The sequence below is a fragment of the Myotis nattereri genome, assembly GCF_964212035.1.
Source record: "Myotis nattereri genome assembly, chromosome: 13".
In the NCBI taxonomy this organism is placed as follows: Eukaryota; Metazoa; Chordata; class Mammalia; order Chiroptera; family Vespertilionidae; genus Myotis; species Myotis nattereri.
In genome coordinates, this window is record NC_138088.1 from 28,169,863 (window position 1) to 28,188,504 (window position 18,642).

The 18,642-nt window shown below is 35.0% G+C and overlaps 1 protein-coding gene across 1 annotated transcript in view; it reads right to left on the minus strand.

Moving 5' to 3' along the window:
* PHYHIPL (phytanoyl-CoA 2-hydroxylase interacting protein like) overlaps positions 1–18,248 on the minus strand; it is a 36,789-nt gene extending 18,541 nt beyond the window's left edge. Inside the window, exon 1 of the mRNA XM_081104473.1 lies at positions 17,878–18,248. Coding sequence (XP_080960599.1) covers positions 17,878–17,983 — 106 coding nt within the window. The 5' untranslated portion in view covers positions 17,984–18,248. The remainder of the gene's footprint in view (positions 1–17,877) is intronic.
* Positions 18,249–18,642: the final 394 nt, after the last annotated feature.

Sequence of the window (18,642 nt, forward strand, 5' to 3'; positions counted from 1 at the left end):
ACTTGTTTCTAGTACTTGATTTTGTACCCCCAATTTTGTATTTTTTTTTCCCAAATAGGACACCCCAAACTGTATAACTTCAGACACTTCAAAATTTGGATCCATCCATGTCTATAATAAGAAAAAAATTCATATATGGAGTCCCAACATATTCAGAAACAAGGACAGCTACTTAAGCAAATATCTTAGCTTGGAGACTTGGGTGACTCACAGAACTGGCAGTGGCACCTCTGAGTTTGATTTCAATGAAATTTATACAAATCTTATAAAAGTATTCGTTCAGTAATCAACTAGAAGGTAACATTTAGTGAAAAGAGTATTTTATCTTAGTTCAAGTTCAGAAAGGTTTATGCTGACATAATACCTGAATCTCTTTGTTTTTCTGGTAGGCATGCTTAAAAAGAACTGTTTCTCAAGTGAAGGTAAGAATGATGAAAGCTATTAAATGTATTTAGTAGGAAGCATTATTATACATTCCATTTTTCTAACATTTTATTATGAATCATAAGTACATTCAAGCTATCTAAATTTTATTCTATAAATTGAATAGTGATATATAATATATAATTTATGTGCCATAATTTATTTTTTCCACATTTGTCCTTTCATTGCTATGCACAATACTTTATACAAAACTTTACGCAAATAAAGTTTTGTAACTAAATATAATAACTTTACAAATAGTTATTGTAACTAAATACAGTGACTTTATGCAAAAAAATTTAATGTAGAATAACTTGACAATATAATCAGTTATCAGTATGCACAGAAACAGTTAAAACATTTCAAGAGCAAACATTTCTTTGAAATACAGATACCACAATTGTATTTCACGAAGAAAAATTAGGAAGAAAGGTGTACATTTTTCTCTGCACCAGAAATTTAAAAATTGGAGTTTCAAAACATACATAATAGTTATTGACAAATTATTTTGTTTGTTTTCACTAGCAAGTATAATTGCAAACAGTAGAGAAGCTATTGTATCATAATGTGTTTTTTAAAACTGAGACTTTATTTGTATTTAGAGTATTATTATAAAGTTGATCAGCACACTGAAATTTATTTTCCTAAATAAAAATAGACCACTCCCCTCATCACTTCAAATTCTCTATACCTGAACACTAAAAAGTGTCTCAGTTACAAAATAAATATTGGAGATAGTGTTTTTTAAGAGGTAGGGTTGTATATATTACTTTTTATCTCAAGGTTATGAAAAGGCAAAAGCAATTTTCCATTAGTAACTATATAAATTTTGAGTATTAGAATCTCCTCCAAGAGTAGCAAAATAAATATTAATAGCAAAATAAAACTCTTCCCATAATTAGAAGGCTAATTGACATACAAGGGTTGACAAAAGTCAGTTTACAGTTGTGAGTACATTAAGCAATTTATTCTTTTATTATTTATTAATTATTGCATTATTTATTTGTATTATAACTGTAAACCTACTTTTTGCCCACCCTGTATGTTCAATAATCATTACTGAATGCATAAGTGCAAGAAGATTCAAAGATGAGTTAGAGACACTAGAGTTCATACTTTCAAGTAGCATATAGTACAATCTAGAAAACACACACACACACATACATTTTTAAAACACTTACTCTTATACATCCTTCTCTGAGAACATCATCCAAAATGTGTTATCTCCATTTCTTCACCTCCTATGCACTCTTAAAACCAGTCAAGTCTAGTTTCTGCCTGGACCACTCCAACAGAAGTCCTCTTGTCATGTCACAATACACTCCATGGTAACAAATCCAATGGATGCGTTTCAGTTCTCCCCTGACTGTATCTCTCAGGAACAAGGCAAGGACTGCCTACTCTCATCACTTTTATTCAACACAGCACTAGGAAGCCTAACTAGAGTAATTAGGCAAGAAGAAAAATAAAAGACACCCACATTGGAAGAAAGAAGTAAAACTGTCACTATTTGCAGATGGCATGATATTATACAAAGAAAAATGCTAAAGGCTACATAAAATTGTTTGAATAAACAAATACTGTAAATTTGCAGGATTCACAATCAAATATGCAGAAATCTGTTGTATTTCTATACACTAATAACAAGAAATTAAAAGAAACAGAAAGAGAAGTTAAGAAAGCAATTCCATTTCCAAATGCATCAAAAAGAATGAAATAAGTATAAATTAATTTAACCAAGGATGGGAAAAATCTGTACAGTAAAAACCAATAAAACTCTAATGAAAGAAATTGAAGATCAAATAAATGGAAAAATACTTCATGCTCATGGATTGGAAGAGTTAATATTATTAAAATGTTCATACTATTCAAAGCAATCTAAAGATTATAGACTATGGACAAAATAAAAATTTAGAATGATAAAATACATAATTCTTTAAATTTATATTTATTACTTAAAAAGTATACAAATATGTTTTTATTTTGATAATCTTGGTTTAATATTTTGTGATATAGCAATTCAAATGGCCAGCTCTAAATTCAATTTATTTAAATACTTGGTTTTAAGGCAATCACAATTGGAGAAGATATCACACACAAAAAACAGGTACATCAGAATGCAGGCAAGTACATCAGTAGGCGTTCTACTAAACACTAATATTTTTCATTTCTCAATTCCATACTCTAATTATACAAGGGTACTCCATGTACATACAGTCTACATGGTTATTTGATGTACCAAGTACTAACCTATGTAGGTAAGACTAATCAAACTTAAGACAAAATAAATATTAATGGAAGTTCTATTACTATATTCTATGGTCCAATTGATTATCTTATGTGACCATGGATTCATACAAAATATACTCAAGGCATTTACACAACACTTTTGAATTTCCTTACATTGTAAATGCAAAGTATATAATTCCCCCATAAAAAATCGAGTACAACAAATGGAAGTAAGCCATTCACAGACCCTTACTGATAATACAAGAGAATAAAGTTTATTTTAAAAGCAAAATAAGTTCTGCTGCCAAAATAAATTATGATACCTTATGTTGTTAATATAATAAAATTAGTCAAAAACAAAAATTTGCAAATTTTTAAAAAATACTCACCCAAGGATATGTTTCTATTGATTTCAGAGAGAGAGGAAGGGAGGGAAACATCAATGCCAGTGAGAAACATTTATCGGTTGCCTCTTGTATGTGCCTCAACTGGGGACTGAACCTGAAACCTAGATATGTACCCTGGTTGTGAATTGAACCTGCAACCTTTTTTTTTTTTTTTTTTTTTTTTTTTTTGTATATGCGTTGACACTAACCAACTTAGCCAGAGAGCCAGTGCTGCAAAACTACTTTTTAATTTAACAAAAACTATTTTGGGTGAAATCCTTTTTCTCCTTTCTTTTTTCTTACATCATCACACTTAGCTTTCTTAGGAGTCATTATTTACTTCAAAACAATGTTTTTGACATTTCACAAGAGTTCTGGGTGTTCAAAGGAAAAAAAAATAAAGAAATGTTGATAGAAATGCGCAAACTCGTAAGGAAATGATACAAATGCAGCAGTGCTTTTGAAATTTGTCAGCACAATTATAATGGAGCTACCTTTCACATGGCCTATAAATAGAAGCTGCTAAAAATGTTAAATCTGCATTCCCAATGTTTAGTATATACTTCCCCTCATAAAAATTTCAGACAAAATTTAAGAAACCATTGTTTAAGACAATTTAGTTGGTATTACATTTCACTGCCATTTTGCCTTTTTGTCAAGTCCTTAACAATGAAAACATTAGAGAAATGACAAAGAACACTACTATAGGAAAAATGTTTATTCCCTGATTAATGTGTTTTGTTAAGTTTAGATTTTATATCACATTTTCTTAAAGGACAGCACATCTTTATTTTAAAATGAAATAAAAATAAGTAAATACATAAATGCACACACACATTACTTGTGGTAAATAAATAGCATAATGCATGTATCCAGAGAAATATATTTAAGATTTTCATGAAAATATTAGTACATGATAATGAAACTAAGTGGTCTTTGAAATCAGAAAGTTTAAACTGTAAAAAAGTATTAATGCTACAGGCAAAAAACAACAAAAAACCTGGGGGAACATTCTTCAAATTATTATGAAGTCAGTGAAGAAAATGTTCAGTGAATGTTGATCTATAATAAGTTTTTAGAAATATTTATATAGATGAAGATATACTTCTACAACACATGGTGCAGAATAGAAATTCTAGTAGAGGTGGCTAAATGGTATTTGAAACACATCACTACTTCAAGGTCAAATATTATTACCATAAATTTTATCATTATAATTTCAATAAGTAGAGCATTTAGCAAAACAAGTAGTATAAACAGCAAATTCCAGAACCACTGCTTTTTAGTCATTAAGCTTTCCTTTAAAAAATCACTAAAAATAACAAAAGTTCCATGGAAATTAATATTGGACATACTGAATTGCAACAGAAGAAAATACATAAGAATAATCTCAAACATTCATACTTAGCATATTTTGAAAAAGTTACACAAAACTGTATTTATTAAAATGAAAGGTTTATCTAATTTTAAATACAAAGAATCTGCAAAAATACACAAAAATTAAGTGTAATAAAGACTATGTCATGTTTAGGCCAGTATTAAATAGATATCCTAGTAAACATTTAAATTAGTAGGTTCAAAGAAAAAACCAACAAACAACCTTGGAAATACATGTGCAGTATGAAAGTTTTAGAAATAGCTTTGGTGAAGATTTTAGTTTTTCTTTTGGCTACAGTGTCATTTTTTTCCTGCTAATTTAAGTTCTAGCAGTTCATTTATGTACTGCAGATTATGTTGCCAAGGAGAAAAAAAAAATTATTCCAGTGTATTTCCACAATAAACATGGAAAATCATATACTTAATTCTCTTTCCAGTCAAAATAAGGGGGATACATCTAACAAATACAGAGCTTGGATCAACTGTATTTCTTCCATGTGAACTTCCCCAAATAACCACACTGAAGTCAAAATTATTATTATATCAAAAGTAATTAATTTTTAAGTGCTTTTAGACACCACAAAAAGAATTCAAATTTACTCACTCTAATGAGCTCATTCAACAATTTGACAAGATCCGAAATACTGACTAAAAGATAAAGAACACTTGATAAAAACAGCAGCAACAACAAAATAGCTTGAAAAGGACTACCAAATTTTCATCTTTATCCTCAAACTCTCTCCCTATGGGACACAGATAGTTTAATCATGCTTTCTGGACTCTTTCATGTAATCATTCCACAAGTGTGTGAAACCTAACTTGTCCCCAAAACACTTTAGGAAGAGCTTGTTATCAATGCCACTCCTTCACATTCCCTCCAACCAACAATTACTACTTTATTTACTGGTGTCAAAATATACCCAATCTAGCAAATTTAGCCATCAACAAAAACTCCTTTTTGGTATTTCACACTTCTAGTTTAATCACAAAGTCAACCAATTTTTACTTAAGATATATGTTGTTCAATTCTGCTCCCTATTTTTATCTGCCTTGTCTTAACAATCCTAGTATCTATAATCGCCTTTTAAGTGGTTAAACTTCTGGGCTCACTATCCCAGTTCATTCCGCAGATGGCTACCAGAATACTATTTATTAAAACCAAATACGTAGTATCTCTTTCTTACCTAAGAATTTCTTTGGTCATGCTACCAAGAGCAGTGCTTCTTCAAGTGTGGTCTCTGAATCACCAATATTGGCATCATCTGGAAATTTGCTAGAAAATTCAAGTCCTCTGACTCCACCCCAGATCTAATGAATCAGAAACTCTGGGGGTGGAACCTAACAACCTATGTTTAACAAGCCCTGCAGGTGAGAATCAGTGGTTTAAATTGGTCCTGAGCAATGATTTATTGATATTTTTAAATACAGAGTTCATTAAAGGGTTCAGCAAACGTTATCATTTATCTTCCTTTTAAATTATTTTAACTATTTTTAAAATTGCAATACAAATAGCACATATTATATTGTGCTGTATTATGTGATTTTGGATAACATCAAAAGTTTGCCTGCTACCTCAGAGCAAGAAATGGCATAATGTATAAAAAGGTTATGGCTCTGTTCATGTTTCATGTTTGTTTGTTTGTTTAACTCAAGTCAGCAAGTATAAGCTCAAATAAAATTTTACAAACACATTATTACAGGCACATCTTATTTTATTTTTTTGCACTGGCTTTAATGTGCTTCACAGATGTTATGTATTTTTTTTTCGAAACTGAAGGCAAGACCCTTCACCAGCAAAATGTTTACCACTCACTTTACTGCAATACTCACTTTACTGTAGTGGTCTGAAACCAAACCTGCAATTATCTTTGAGGTGTACACCTGTACCTGCAAGCAGAGTTCAATTCATTTCATGCAAGATTCAGGTGCATGTATTTGGCCTTTCAGCCCAAATCAAATAGAAGAGCTTTCTATGAATTTTGTGTATTTCTCTAATTATTCTAATTATATTTGTGATGAAGTTATTCTAAGTTTGGGATAGAGTTTTACTTTTTCCAGTAAAGGCAATTTACCTATAAAACTTACCTAGTTACAATAAGAAACGTTTAAGAAACGTTAACATGTATGTATCGAGACTAATTTGGCCCAAGATGTCTCAAAGTCTTACTATTAATTAGTACCACTTGATTTTTCAGCTAATATTGACTACACTGACAACTATGTTCAAAATGAAATAAATATGCTGGAAGCTCTCACAAAAGCTAAAATACAATGCTAAATTTCATTGATAGTCATCTATCAGTAAAATTTACACTGTACTGATAAAAAGTGATAACTTTTCATTAAATTTCTTGTTTTGTTTTTTATTTTCTTTATTGATTAAGGTATTACATATGTGTTCATACAAGGTTTTGCAAATATGGTCTCTGACAAGTTCCATGGTTTAAAAAAAAAGTGTGCCTGACATTGCAATAAATATATTAAATTAATAAAACTGTTATCCAAAAACTGAAATAAAACCTTGGTACATGTCTGAAATGCTGAGAGTACAAAATTACTCATCACCTATGCTTGATTAATTCAAATGCTGACATAATGTTTCCAATTTAACTGAATGAGAATATGAATGTGGCAGGTCTCTCCATTACATGTGTAGAAGTTTCTCAAATAGGTAAATGCAAAATGCAAGAATGGTAAAATGACAAACAATGGAGAAGAAATTTTTTTTTTCAAAAAAAAATTTTATTGATTTTTTTACAGAGAGGAAAGGAGAGGGATAGAGAGTTAGAAACATCCATCAGCTGCCTCCTGCACACCTCCCACTGGGGATGTGCCCGCAACCAAAGTACATGCCCTTGACCGGAATCGAACCTGGGTCCTTTCAGTCCGCAGACCGAAACTCTATCCACTGAGCCAAACTGGTTAGGGCGGAGAAGAAATTTTTAATGTCTAAATCAGTTTTTTACATACCATCAACTAAACTGTTAGAAGTGTTGAGACGACTATATTAAGGGAAGTCAATAAAATTTTAAAATCTGGGGGGGGGGGGTAGTTCCTGTAAAAGCTATTGCCAGCTTTCATGAAGTAATAATTGTTCACTACTAAGGACTGAATATTAAGGTGTTTAAAAATAGTTTTAGATAATCACATGCAGACTATTGCTTAAATTAAAGATTTTTAAACTAATTATAATGTTATGAATATAAAATTTCCAAATTCATTTTTATACCAAACTTAGGTGGGCGTGCATCCTGAAGCAAGATATAAATACTTCAAAAGACACAAAAATACTTTATTTATTAAATCAAAAAACCTTTGATAGATATCTTTCAAATAAAGATAAGGGGCAAACTAATTTGATAAACCAGATGTTTAATATGTTGAAGAAACACAATTTGACAATATAGTTACAATGTTACCAAACCTATGAATGTAGGTAAATTGATTCTTAAAATTTTAAGATTCACTATGAAAGTAAAATAAATTCCACTGCCTGAAATTTAACAGATCAGCAAAAAGTTATGAGTTTTTTATTTTATTTTATTTTTTTTAAATATATTTTATTGATTTTTTACAGAGAGGAAGAGAGAGAGAGAGAGAGAGAGAGAGAGTTAGAAACATCGATGAGAGAGAAACATCGATCAGCTGCCTCCTGCACATCCCCCACTGAGGAAGTGCCCACAACCCAGGTACATGCCCTTGACCGGAATCGAACCCGGGACCTTTCAGTCCGCAGGCCGATGCTCTATCCACTGAGCCAAACCGGTTTCGGCATGAGTTTTTTCTTAATGTTATCAACAAATATCTCAGGATATCACAAAATACTTATTTTCTCAAAAAAACACACAAAACCCACAACAATGAAAAACTAAACTCACTGATGACTCCATCCTATTACCTCCCTCCAAAAGGAACACTTACTCTTTGACTCTACTATCAAAATACACCTACTCTACTATGAGTGTCAACCTATGAACCAGAGGTCAAGGGTTTGATTTCCCATCAGGGCACATGCCCAGGGCTGCAGGCTCAATTCCCTGTAGGGGGTGTGCAGGAGGCAGCTGATCAATGATTCTCTCATCATTGATGTTCCTATGTCTCTCCCTCTCCCTTCCTCTCTGAAACTAATAAAAATATATTGAAAAATATCTGTTTCTCTTTAAATCTGTATCAGTTTATTTGAAGAGTATTGTGAGAATGTAAAATGAGTTTTAAAACATTACCATTTGCCACTACTTATCTGTATGAACCAGCATTTCCTAGGAACAATTCAGTAAAAATAAAGTCCTATAACAAAAGGCTAATATGCAAATCGACTGAACAGCTGAACGACCGGTTGCCATAACGCGCACTGACCACCAGGGGGCAGGTGTTCAACGCAGGAACTGCCCCCTGGTGGTCAGTGTGCCTCAGCCAGAAGCGGGCCTAATCTGGCAGGCGGGCATCCCCCAAGGGGTCCCGGACTGCAAAAGGGCACAGGCTGGGCTGAGGGACCCCTCCCCCCCAAGTAAACAAATATTGTGCACTGGGCCTCTAGTACAAAAATAAAGCATGTGTTGAGGCTGATATAAAATAGCAACTTTCAAGTATAACTGCAATTTTAATTTCTCATTATTCCTGATTGACTTTATCTGAAGAATGCTAGGAGTTTGAAATTACAGGATAAAAGTATACTAATAAAATGTTATTTTTACTTCTGCAAAATGTGTTGTTGTTTTTTTTAAAGACTCTCTACTAATTAGAAAGTTTGAAATCTATTAATGGGATTTCAGACTAGATAAATCCAAACTCATGCCATAATCTGGCTAGTCCTAATTACCTTTCAGTTTATTTTCTCATAAGGACCACTTCTTTCCTTGAGCAATACTAAATGCCATGATTCCTGGAACATACATGATTTTATGCCTTTATACATGCTCTATACCAGAAATGGCCTTATCCCACTTCTGGCAAATTTTATTTTTCATTTTTATTTTATTTTTTCCAACACCATTTATCCCCACTATGCCCTCTTCCACCTCCACCTCCACCACCACCACACTGTTGTCCATGTCCATGAGTTCCCTTATTTTTCCTTTTTTGTTCAATCCCATCACCCCTCCCAACAACTTCTCCCCCCACCAGAACTGTCTGTCTGCTTTCTATCTATGAGTCTGTCTCTATTTTCTTTGGTAGTTAAGTTAATAACCAGAAAAAAATGTTCCTTTCCTCTGTGAAACTCAAGACAGACTTAACCACTTTCTCTTCTATACACTATTATAGTACTTATCACTACATATTATTACAGTTATTTAAATATATTGTCTTCTTAAATGCCAACAAATCCTTTGAATGCAGGATCCAAGTTATATTCATTCTTGCACCCCTTCCCCCTCAAGTTCTTAATACCTTATGGTTGGAATACATGTATAAAAAAATGGTAAAAATACAAGATAAGTAAAATAACAAAAGGAAATAAAGTGAGGATAGTAATAGAGTAAGTTTAGTACCTAAAAATTAATCATTGAATAAGAATAGAATGGTACTGTCTTTAGCCAATGTACTCAAATTATGGTCTGCAACCTATTTGCCAGTCTGCGATGTGATAAATATAAAAGTTATGATTAAGCATTTAGAGACTTTCTTGGGAATTTGACAGGAACTTTTATATCGATTGAATCTTTTTGGATCTTTTAAATTTTGTTTCTCTAATAATTCATTTTAATTATATTTTTATAAGTAATCAGTCAATAATAGATTAGAAACCGCAAAAACGAGATAAAAGATAGAAAGATAAGATCTTGTTTGACTCTTTCAATGAGTATTTGGTTTGGAAGGGAAAATATATATACAAATTTCTGCAATATGCATCAAGACTATGCATATTTCTGAAAGTTTACATCATAATTTTTCAACTTTAAAACATAGCAATTACTAGAATTATAATTATACCTGAAAATACTAATGCATAACTAATATTTACTTCTAAAGTTATTCATATGAAGACAATTTCTAGCTATAATTAGGACTTGTTTCTCTTACTGCCTATCAGACACAATGGCACAGATGGCTACCCATCTTTAACTGACTCCATCTTTAAAAGAGGTATCCTATTGCCTGGTAAAGCTTTTCAGCTTTCTTCAGCTCTCTGCCCAATCTGCATAATCTCAAAACCCTGGTAACATATAAAAGCAAAATAATTGTACTTTTTTTCTTCAGAAACTCTTCTTTCAATATATTTATTCCTATCAAGAGAGACTAATTTATTTTCTCAATCCTCGACATTAGGAGTTGGCAATTGTTTTCTGTAAAGAAGCAAATAGTAAGTATTTTGAGGTTTGTGGGCTATGTGGTCTGCTGTCACAGCTACTCAACTCTGCTGTTGTAGCAAGAAAACAGCCATAGACAATATGTAAACAAATGGGTATGGCTGTGCTCCAATGAAATTTTACTTACAAAAACTGGCAACAGGTTTTCAGATTTGGCCCAAGGACTATAACTCATTGATCCTAGTCTGCATCATTATTTATAATACAAATGTACAATCATTAAAAAAAAACTATCACACAGTAGGTGCTCAAAAATTATCATTGTTGTTTGCATTTATCATCAGCTTTTTAAATGGAAAGACTTTGAGACATTCGTCAATATTCAGGCTTACAGAAGATAAGACACTATTTTTCAAGAAAATCAAAGTAAGTATAATGAAAAAAATATTGTGCCTTTTCTTTAATACCATATGTCTAGGAAAGCTTTAAGCCTTTCATACTATTATTACATAGCAGCATTCCCACTGGCCATAAAAAAAGAGATCTAGAGATTTTTTTTACATTAATTGCCACACCACTGCAACAAGTAATATATGTGCAATAATCCCCACAGAGCAGCCCTTTTAAAGTGAATCACAAACTTGGCCCAAATAGTCATAACATCACAGACAAAACTAACCACAATTCAGAGTAGGATGCTTTTTGCTTAACTGTATCTGTTGGGCAACTTCAAAATGCAGAGCTCTTGTTTCCATTTTTAACAAACCTGGAATATAGATTTATTTCACCTTTGGGGTTCCCCAGCATATGTTCACTCCTTTCCTTCAAGAGGTGAGGCACTCTAAAACTCAAGTCAAATCCTAACCTCCCTTTTTCCACCTAAGTTCTGGTCTCACTAGTGGAATGTATAGTTCTGTGAACAATTCTCTTCCTCGTTCTACAACTCTTTCCCTCAGAACACAATAGAAATTGCTAAATGTTTAATAGGTTTCCAAGGGAGTCTTACAGTTAGATTCAAAATGTCTTAATGTAAACATTACTGCTAAATCCCTCTGAAAACTCGCCTGACTCTAAAACTGCCTTTACAGTGATTACTAAAAAAATTTCTAGTTCACACTCTTCTATAAAGTATCAAGTGGTTGGTTTTTGTCTAGTAATGATTCTCAAAAATGTTAGCATTGGACTATGAGTAACTGCCTTTGAAGAACAGGAATTAAGTGAAAGAAGTCTAAAAAGAATATAAGTGGGTTCTTTGACGGGCATTCACATTGAAACAGTAATGAGAAGGCAGTATGTACTATTGTTCTGCAAATATGATTTCTGTGAGAGAGGGAAGTGCTCCTGGAAAAGGGCTTAGGACACATTTGCATGTTCACTGAGACCTAAAATTTGAGATGAAAAAAACTGTCATCACGGGGTCTTAATATTATTTTATTTCTCCTTTTTTTCTTTCCAGTCAGTGACTCTTCTGATTTCCCAGGCTTAAAATTCTAAAATGACTCCTGATAAGTTTCCATTTGCTTGAAAATTCAATCACAAAGTCTTAATAATTATTTTGTTATTTCTTTTATACCATTGCCACTCACTGTCATTACATATAGAGAACACACAATGCTGCCTACCTGTTTTTTGTCAAGATTCTTCAACACTTCTATACATTGTTGCTAGAAATCTTCCCCAAATATTAACCTTACTTTCCAATGTTTGAATAAAATATAGCCTGATAAATAAGACAATTTATTTTTTTTAAATATATATTTTTATTGATTTTAGAGAGAAAGGGAGAGGAGAGAGAGAGAGAAACATCAATGATGAGAGAGAATCATTGATTGGCTGCCTCCTGCACGCCCCCTACTGGGGATCGAGCCTGCAACCCAGGTACATGCCCTTGGCCCGAATCGAACCTGGGACCCTTCAGTCCACAGGCCGATGCTCTATCCATTGAGCCAAACCAGCTAGGGCTAAATAAGACAATTTAACTAATGCCTAGTAATAATAAAATATTTTAAACAGTTACAGAATGAGGGAAATGGTTTAGAGTAGTAAACTGAATTTAAGTAATTCGTAAACAATAAAAAGAGGGGGAAATATCAGCAAAAAAAAACACAAACAAACAAGTGACTTGTAGGTTTTCTAGATAGTGTTCTATGGAGAGAATTTGTGACCGGCTTACCTATGCAACAAAGGAAGTTGCCAGTGTTACTACTCACGACACATCAGTCACTCTACCACTGGAGGGAGTCTGGTCACATATCCTTTGATGTGACTTTTACTCTAATAATTTCCTGTTCTTCACTGGGAATGAATTAGAAACCCTACTAGGAATGTGAATTGGTTTAACATAATCTGATGGTCTTAGAGCTGTTTTCAAATTTGTTTCTTTTCGTTTTTATTTTATTTTTGTTTTGTTTCATAGTCACTAATAAAAATTTACAGTATCTCTACAGTCATATCTGGGTCAAAGAAATGAATACAGAGATCACATATGGTAGTGCAGAGCTGTCTTTAGGAAAAAATCATAAGGAAAAAAATTGTTAAATCGAGAACAGAGAACGGTTTGGATGCAAACACCTACCCAAAGCAGGTATCAAAGTCACAAGGCACATGAAATGCAGCAAACAGTAGATGTGAAGCAGAAGCTGGAAAGAGCTTGCAAGGTTAAGGCTGACAAGGATATGTCTGATGGGATAGGAAAATGTAAGCAAAGGATAGAATATTGTAACTATCCTTTTAAAATTCAGATTTACAGTTTCCATTTATTACTCATGAAGTTAAATTGACATAAGAAGTATTTACCAAGTAAATAAAATACAACTGAAATGAAAAAAAGGATCGAAACATTGGCAAAAAATAAAATAAAAAGCAGTTCACCTCAGGAATGTATGCAGAGAATAATATTCCATTTATAATAATAATTATTCTTTAGTTTGTGTCAAAACTTGAGAAAAGATACGTAATAATTCATTTAATTATTTTAACAATCCTACAGGATCAACATTATTATATCCATTTAAAATGAGAAAGCTTGAGGCTAAACAAAGCTTACGTAATTTGCTTAAGATAACAAACATATCTATAAAAAGGTCAATATTCTGTAGAGGTCTTTCTGATTCTAAGATGGTATTACCACTATGCTATATGCATGCCAGTGAGACCTCACATTCCTGTACTATTAAAGGTAACAGTTATGGGAACTCCTCCTAGATGTGCGCTTCAGAAAATGTCACTAAGGATTACCTAATACAGCAGAGATAAACTAAACATGCTACTAAGCATTTCATGTTACCTTACGTTTCCAAAGTTAAAATTTGTTTAATTCACATGTCAATAAGCATAAAGAAGGAAGTCCCAGCTGATTTATAACTTAAATAGATAGAATAATGTACAAATTTAAAGAAATTTATCATTTTTTAACTATGTAAAAAGGAGGAAACCTTTCATTTCCTCCACAAAACTATTGTTAGAGACAAAGACAGGGAAATCTGTCAGTGTCTGTATGTACAATTTTTTTAAAGCATGTTCCCTTGCTGACTACTAGCATCATAAACTCCATGAACCATATCTAGAGAGTCATAAAATGCCTAGATCATGGAAATAATACTGTTAAAGCTAGGAAACCTTGGGGATGGATTTAAATGCTATACAACAAATTATTTTTGTATTTTCTCCCTTACTATTATACTTACAACACATCAGTCACACAAGAGTACAGGGAGCTAGGATGCATGTAAAGCAACATATGGATAAATCATTCCTTTCAGCAAGAAAAGAAAGCTTCTATATACATGTGCATGATAAAAACAATGAAAAGTACAAGTAATGTAGAATTCTATGTGTGAGTAGGGGCTATTTTATCTTATCATCTGTAAATTAGAGTCTGAAGTATCTATATGAAGAAACAAACTGGAGATGGTTTCTCATATTATTAATGCTTGCATATGAGAAGTTAATGCTTTTTTTCCTCTTCAGTTTTTTTGAAAGCCACAATTAAAGTATATTACATATGCAACTTGAGGATACTTCAACACAGCAGAAAGGAGGAACAGAAATACTCTTGTACTTGGAATAGAGATTATGCAAACTACTATATCTACAGCACATCTACCTAGCTTTCCCAATAGAAGTCTATCAGGAATCATCATTTTGAACTACAAGTAACATCCAGGCAGGGACCATGAACTAGGAACCAAAGATCACATGCCTAGGATAAAAGCACAATGAGATAATATGTGAGTGTATAAGAACCCTCTAACTTCATTAAAAAAAATTATATGACTATTTCACAGACTATTAAATACTTTGAGAAACTATGAAATAAAGAAACATCGTGAATTGTAACTAATAATGCACATGTTAATTTATAAGAAAACAGGCAAGTGACAGACAAAAAAAATATAAAAGAGAGCCAAGGAAAAATAAGACATACAGCATGTTTACCACAACTATAGCTCTTAGTTGATGTAATATGCAAAACATCATAAAATTAAAACATCTACAAGTGGAGAGGGTAAAAGGAAAGTATATTTAATAATAATATGTTCTCCTTTTCTGTTTTATTCCACTTCCAAGAAATTCACGTTGCTCCCATTTTTCCTATTGCCAGGTCAATAGAGTGAAATAGTGAGAAAAGTAAAGAGCAGATAAGACAAATGTGTTTCTATGATCATAAAATTATGACAAACAGCACTTACTATGTACTTAAGCACATAAATGTTTTGCCACATCCTAATCTTTCTATGTTATATATTTACAGAAGTAAAATGATGAGACCTGAGAAGAAGTGAAAGGTTGGAAGTGAAGGAAGCAAACAGCATCTATCTAGCTGAAAATTTCTCAATATAAAATTATGATAAATAAGGTCTGGTTGACAAATTTAATGCAACATTTTTAAATTGTTCTATAAAACAACTATAGTACCTCTTTTAAATTATTCTTATGAAGTCAACTTAACATTTTTGGAATTGACATGTATAGTCACAAAGCAAAAAAGTAAACATTTAAACAACATCTCTGAGCAACCTATTTCCTAACTTTACACACCTTTTAATAGAGGCGTAGGTAGATTTGTAGGTATAAGCTATTTTATAAAATGAAACCCTATTTAATTTATATTTAATCAACTAAAAGTCTGTAAATAAGTAGTAATTCTCATAGATATTGCCTAGTGCCAGCACCCCACCTCAAAATTAAATGTTACATAACTTAATCATTTTTCAGAATCAATATTGTGAACTGATACAACTAAAAAATACCACCAAAATATAATAGCTACCATTCTAAAAGAGACCACAATATATGCAGCATTATTTTTGCACTCTACACTATTAACTTTGTTAAGTTCATAAAAAAGTAAAAAAACATTATTTTCCTGAATATCTCTAAAACATATGGTAAAGGCAGTATTAAGTATTAAGATTACTGGGTTCTGAGGAGCAACCGTGAATTGCCTATTTCCAATTACTACAGTAATGAGTTTTTGGTATATCATTGAAGTAAATGAAAATGAAATAAAATATTTACAATGGTAACATTACAAAAAGTCATTTCACAGAAGCATGAACTATAACCCACATGACTTCCTATGTGGTATATTAAAAATAATCTTTATAGTCTAATAATGCAAGCTTATATACGAAATACCAAAATAATGACTTTTAGAAGCCATAAGTATGTGCACCTATTATGGTGACCAAAATAGTCTAAGGATAAAGGAAATACTATAAGCAGCATTTGCGAGAGTATTTATTTATCCATACTACACCTATTTCAGAAATTATTTAAAGTGACTCTGGCTTCAAAGAACAATTATTCTGTGTCCTATACTTATTAATAAACAGAAAATCAATGTTTAGTTGACCTAAACTGTACTGTATAGCAACACCTAACCAAGTTACTACCATGTAAATGACTTCGGAAACAAGACCTATGTCCTCTATTTGGCTTACATACTGATAAATTTTACAACCTTATTGTGAGCACATCAGTATCTCTACATAACCTGAGCTTAAAACATGTTTAAATCACCAGTTAAACATTATAAAGAGTTAAACATTAATTTAATTTACAGCCAAAAGTGTTCAGGGTCATCTTGACAATATAAATTGTTTTTTTCTTTATCACAATTGTTTTTCCTTTCTCACATATATTTGGCCAGTGGTTACTAATCAGATGACTTCTTTACAAATGAAGTTTTATTCCGCATTACTGAAATAGCAGTGACTCTGCAACTACTCCAACTAACACAGAAGCGCTAGAACTACCCACACTGTACACGGTACTAGCTTCTCTGTAACGCTCAGACCTGTCTGCGTTCCATCAATTTCCTTCTTTGGGAGCCGGTCAACTTTAACAATAGAAGGCACCGGCACCGTATAATAATATCAAGGCACATATTCTGAATCACAGCAGATATGCGAGTCCACTTCCTTTACAGATTTTTTCCTGTCTTAACTTTTTATTTTTATATTAAATTTTGGGGGTGACAATGGTTAATAAGATTCTGACACCTGGGCAGATTTTTCGCGTTTCTGAATGACAGCCCCAAAACACTAAGCTTGTGGCTGTCCTTGGTGCTGAAACTCACTCTTTTTCTGCATTTTCACTGAAAACAAACAACAACAAAACCCCACAAAAAACCCCTGTGGTCCCAATCCCATTTGGAGAGGATAAAAATAGCTCTACATTGTGTGTGTTGGGGATGGGGGCGAGACGGGGGATGATGGCCGAAGATGGGAGGTTTTTAAAAGGAACTGTTAAGTTTCTGGCCAGAAAATGCCAACTAGTGGGGTGGGGGTGGGGAGGGGTTGCTGCAAACATCTCGACTCTAGAGGGCATTTCCCTTTCGGTGTCAGGAGACCCAGGGAATCGGGACTGCGGCAAAGACCCGAGTCGCGGTTCGACCCGGGCGGGAGCGGCGCGCTCGCCGGGCAGCTCCTCGCTGGGGCCGTTGGGCGAGGACAGCGAGGGGCGCCGCGGCCGGGGACGCCGCCGCCGCCTTCCCGTGCCAAACGCGCCAGCCCCGGTGTCCCTTTGTTTCTGGGGTCTGAAGGGAGGGCGGCGGGGTTGAGGGGAACCCCCACCTGCATTTATTTGCACCGAGGGGACAACAAAAGACCTTGCCGCCCGAGTGGGCAGGGTCCGCGGAGCCCGACTGGCCGCGGCTCCCGGGCGCGCGCGGGCTCGGCCCCTCTCCCTCCGGTCCCGGCCGCTCTTACCGTCCCGGTCGCACAGCTGAATGGCCTCCAGGCTGAGGTTTTTGATCACCTCCTCACAGGGGCTGGTGGGGCTGTTGAGGGCATGATCCAGGCGCGGCACCTCCATTTTCCTAACCCCCTTCTCAAGCCACCTGCCTCGCAGCCAGGCTCTCTCCGCGGACCGGGTGGCAGCGAAGGGCGGGAAATGGAAGGGGAGTGGCGGAGGGAGGAGAGGACCGCGACGCGGCGCGGAGGGGTCGAGGCTCGAGCCGCGGGGCTAGAGAGCCGCGGCCGAGACGGCGGCTGTGGCAGAAGCTCCGCGGGGAGTGTGCGCCTCCGGGAGACCGAGAGGGACCTGGCGTGACTGCGGGAGGCGCGCGCTCCTGGCGGGGAGGGGACGCGGAGAGCCCGGAACGTGAGGGAGGAGGCGCGGCGCGGCGCGCGCACGCTGGCGAGAGGACGCGCCCACCTGCCGGCGCGAGGCGCCCGGACTCCCGCGCGCACGCGCCCCCGGCTGCCCTCGCGCCACGGGCCCCGTAACCCCGCGGGTGAGGCGTCGGACGGCAGAGCGCGCGGGAACGGCGGGCGGCCGGGGTGCCGCGTGCGCGCTCACCTGGCACTGGCTCCTGGCGAGGGCGACCTGGCGTCCTTTCCCTCCTCGCAGTGTCAGCTGGAGCCCAGGTTGGCACTGCGGCGTTTCTGCGCGGGGAGGTGAGGGTGAGCAGGTTGGTGGTCAGGGGCTGGAAAAATAAGGCGAGTGCAGACGTTTCGTATTGGGCGCTTTGG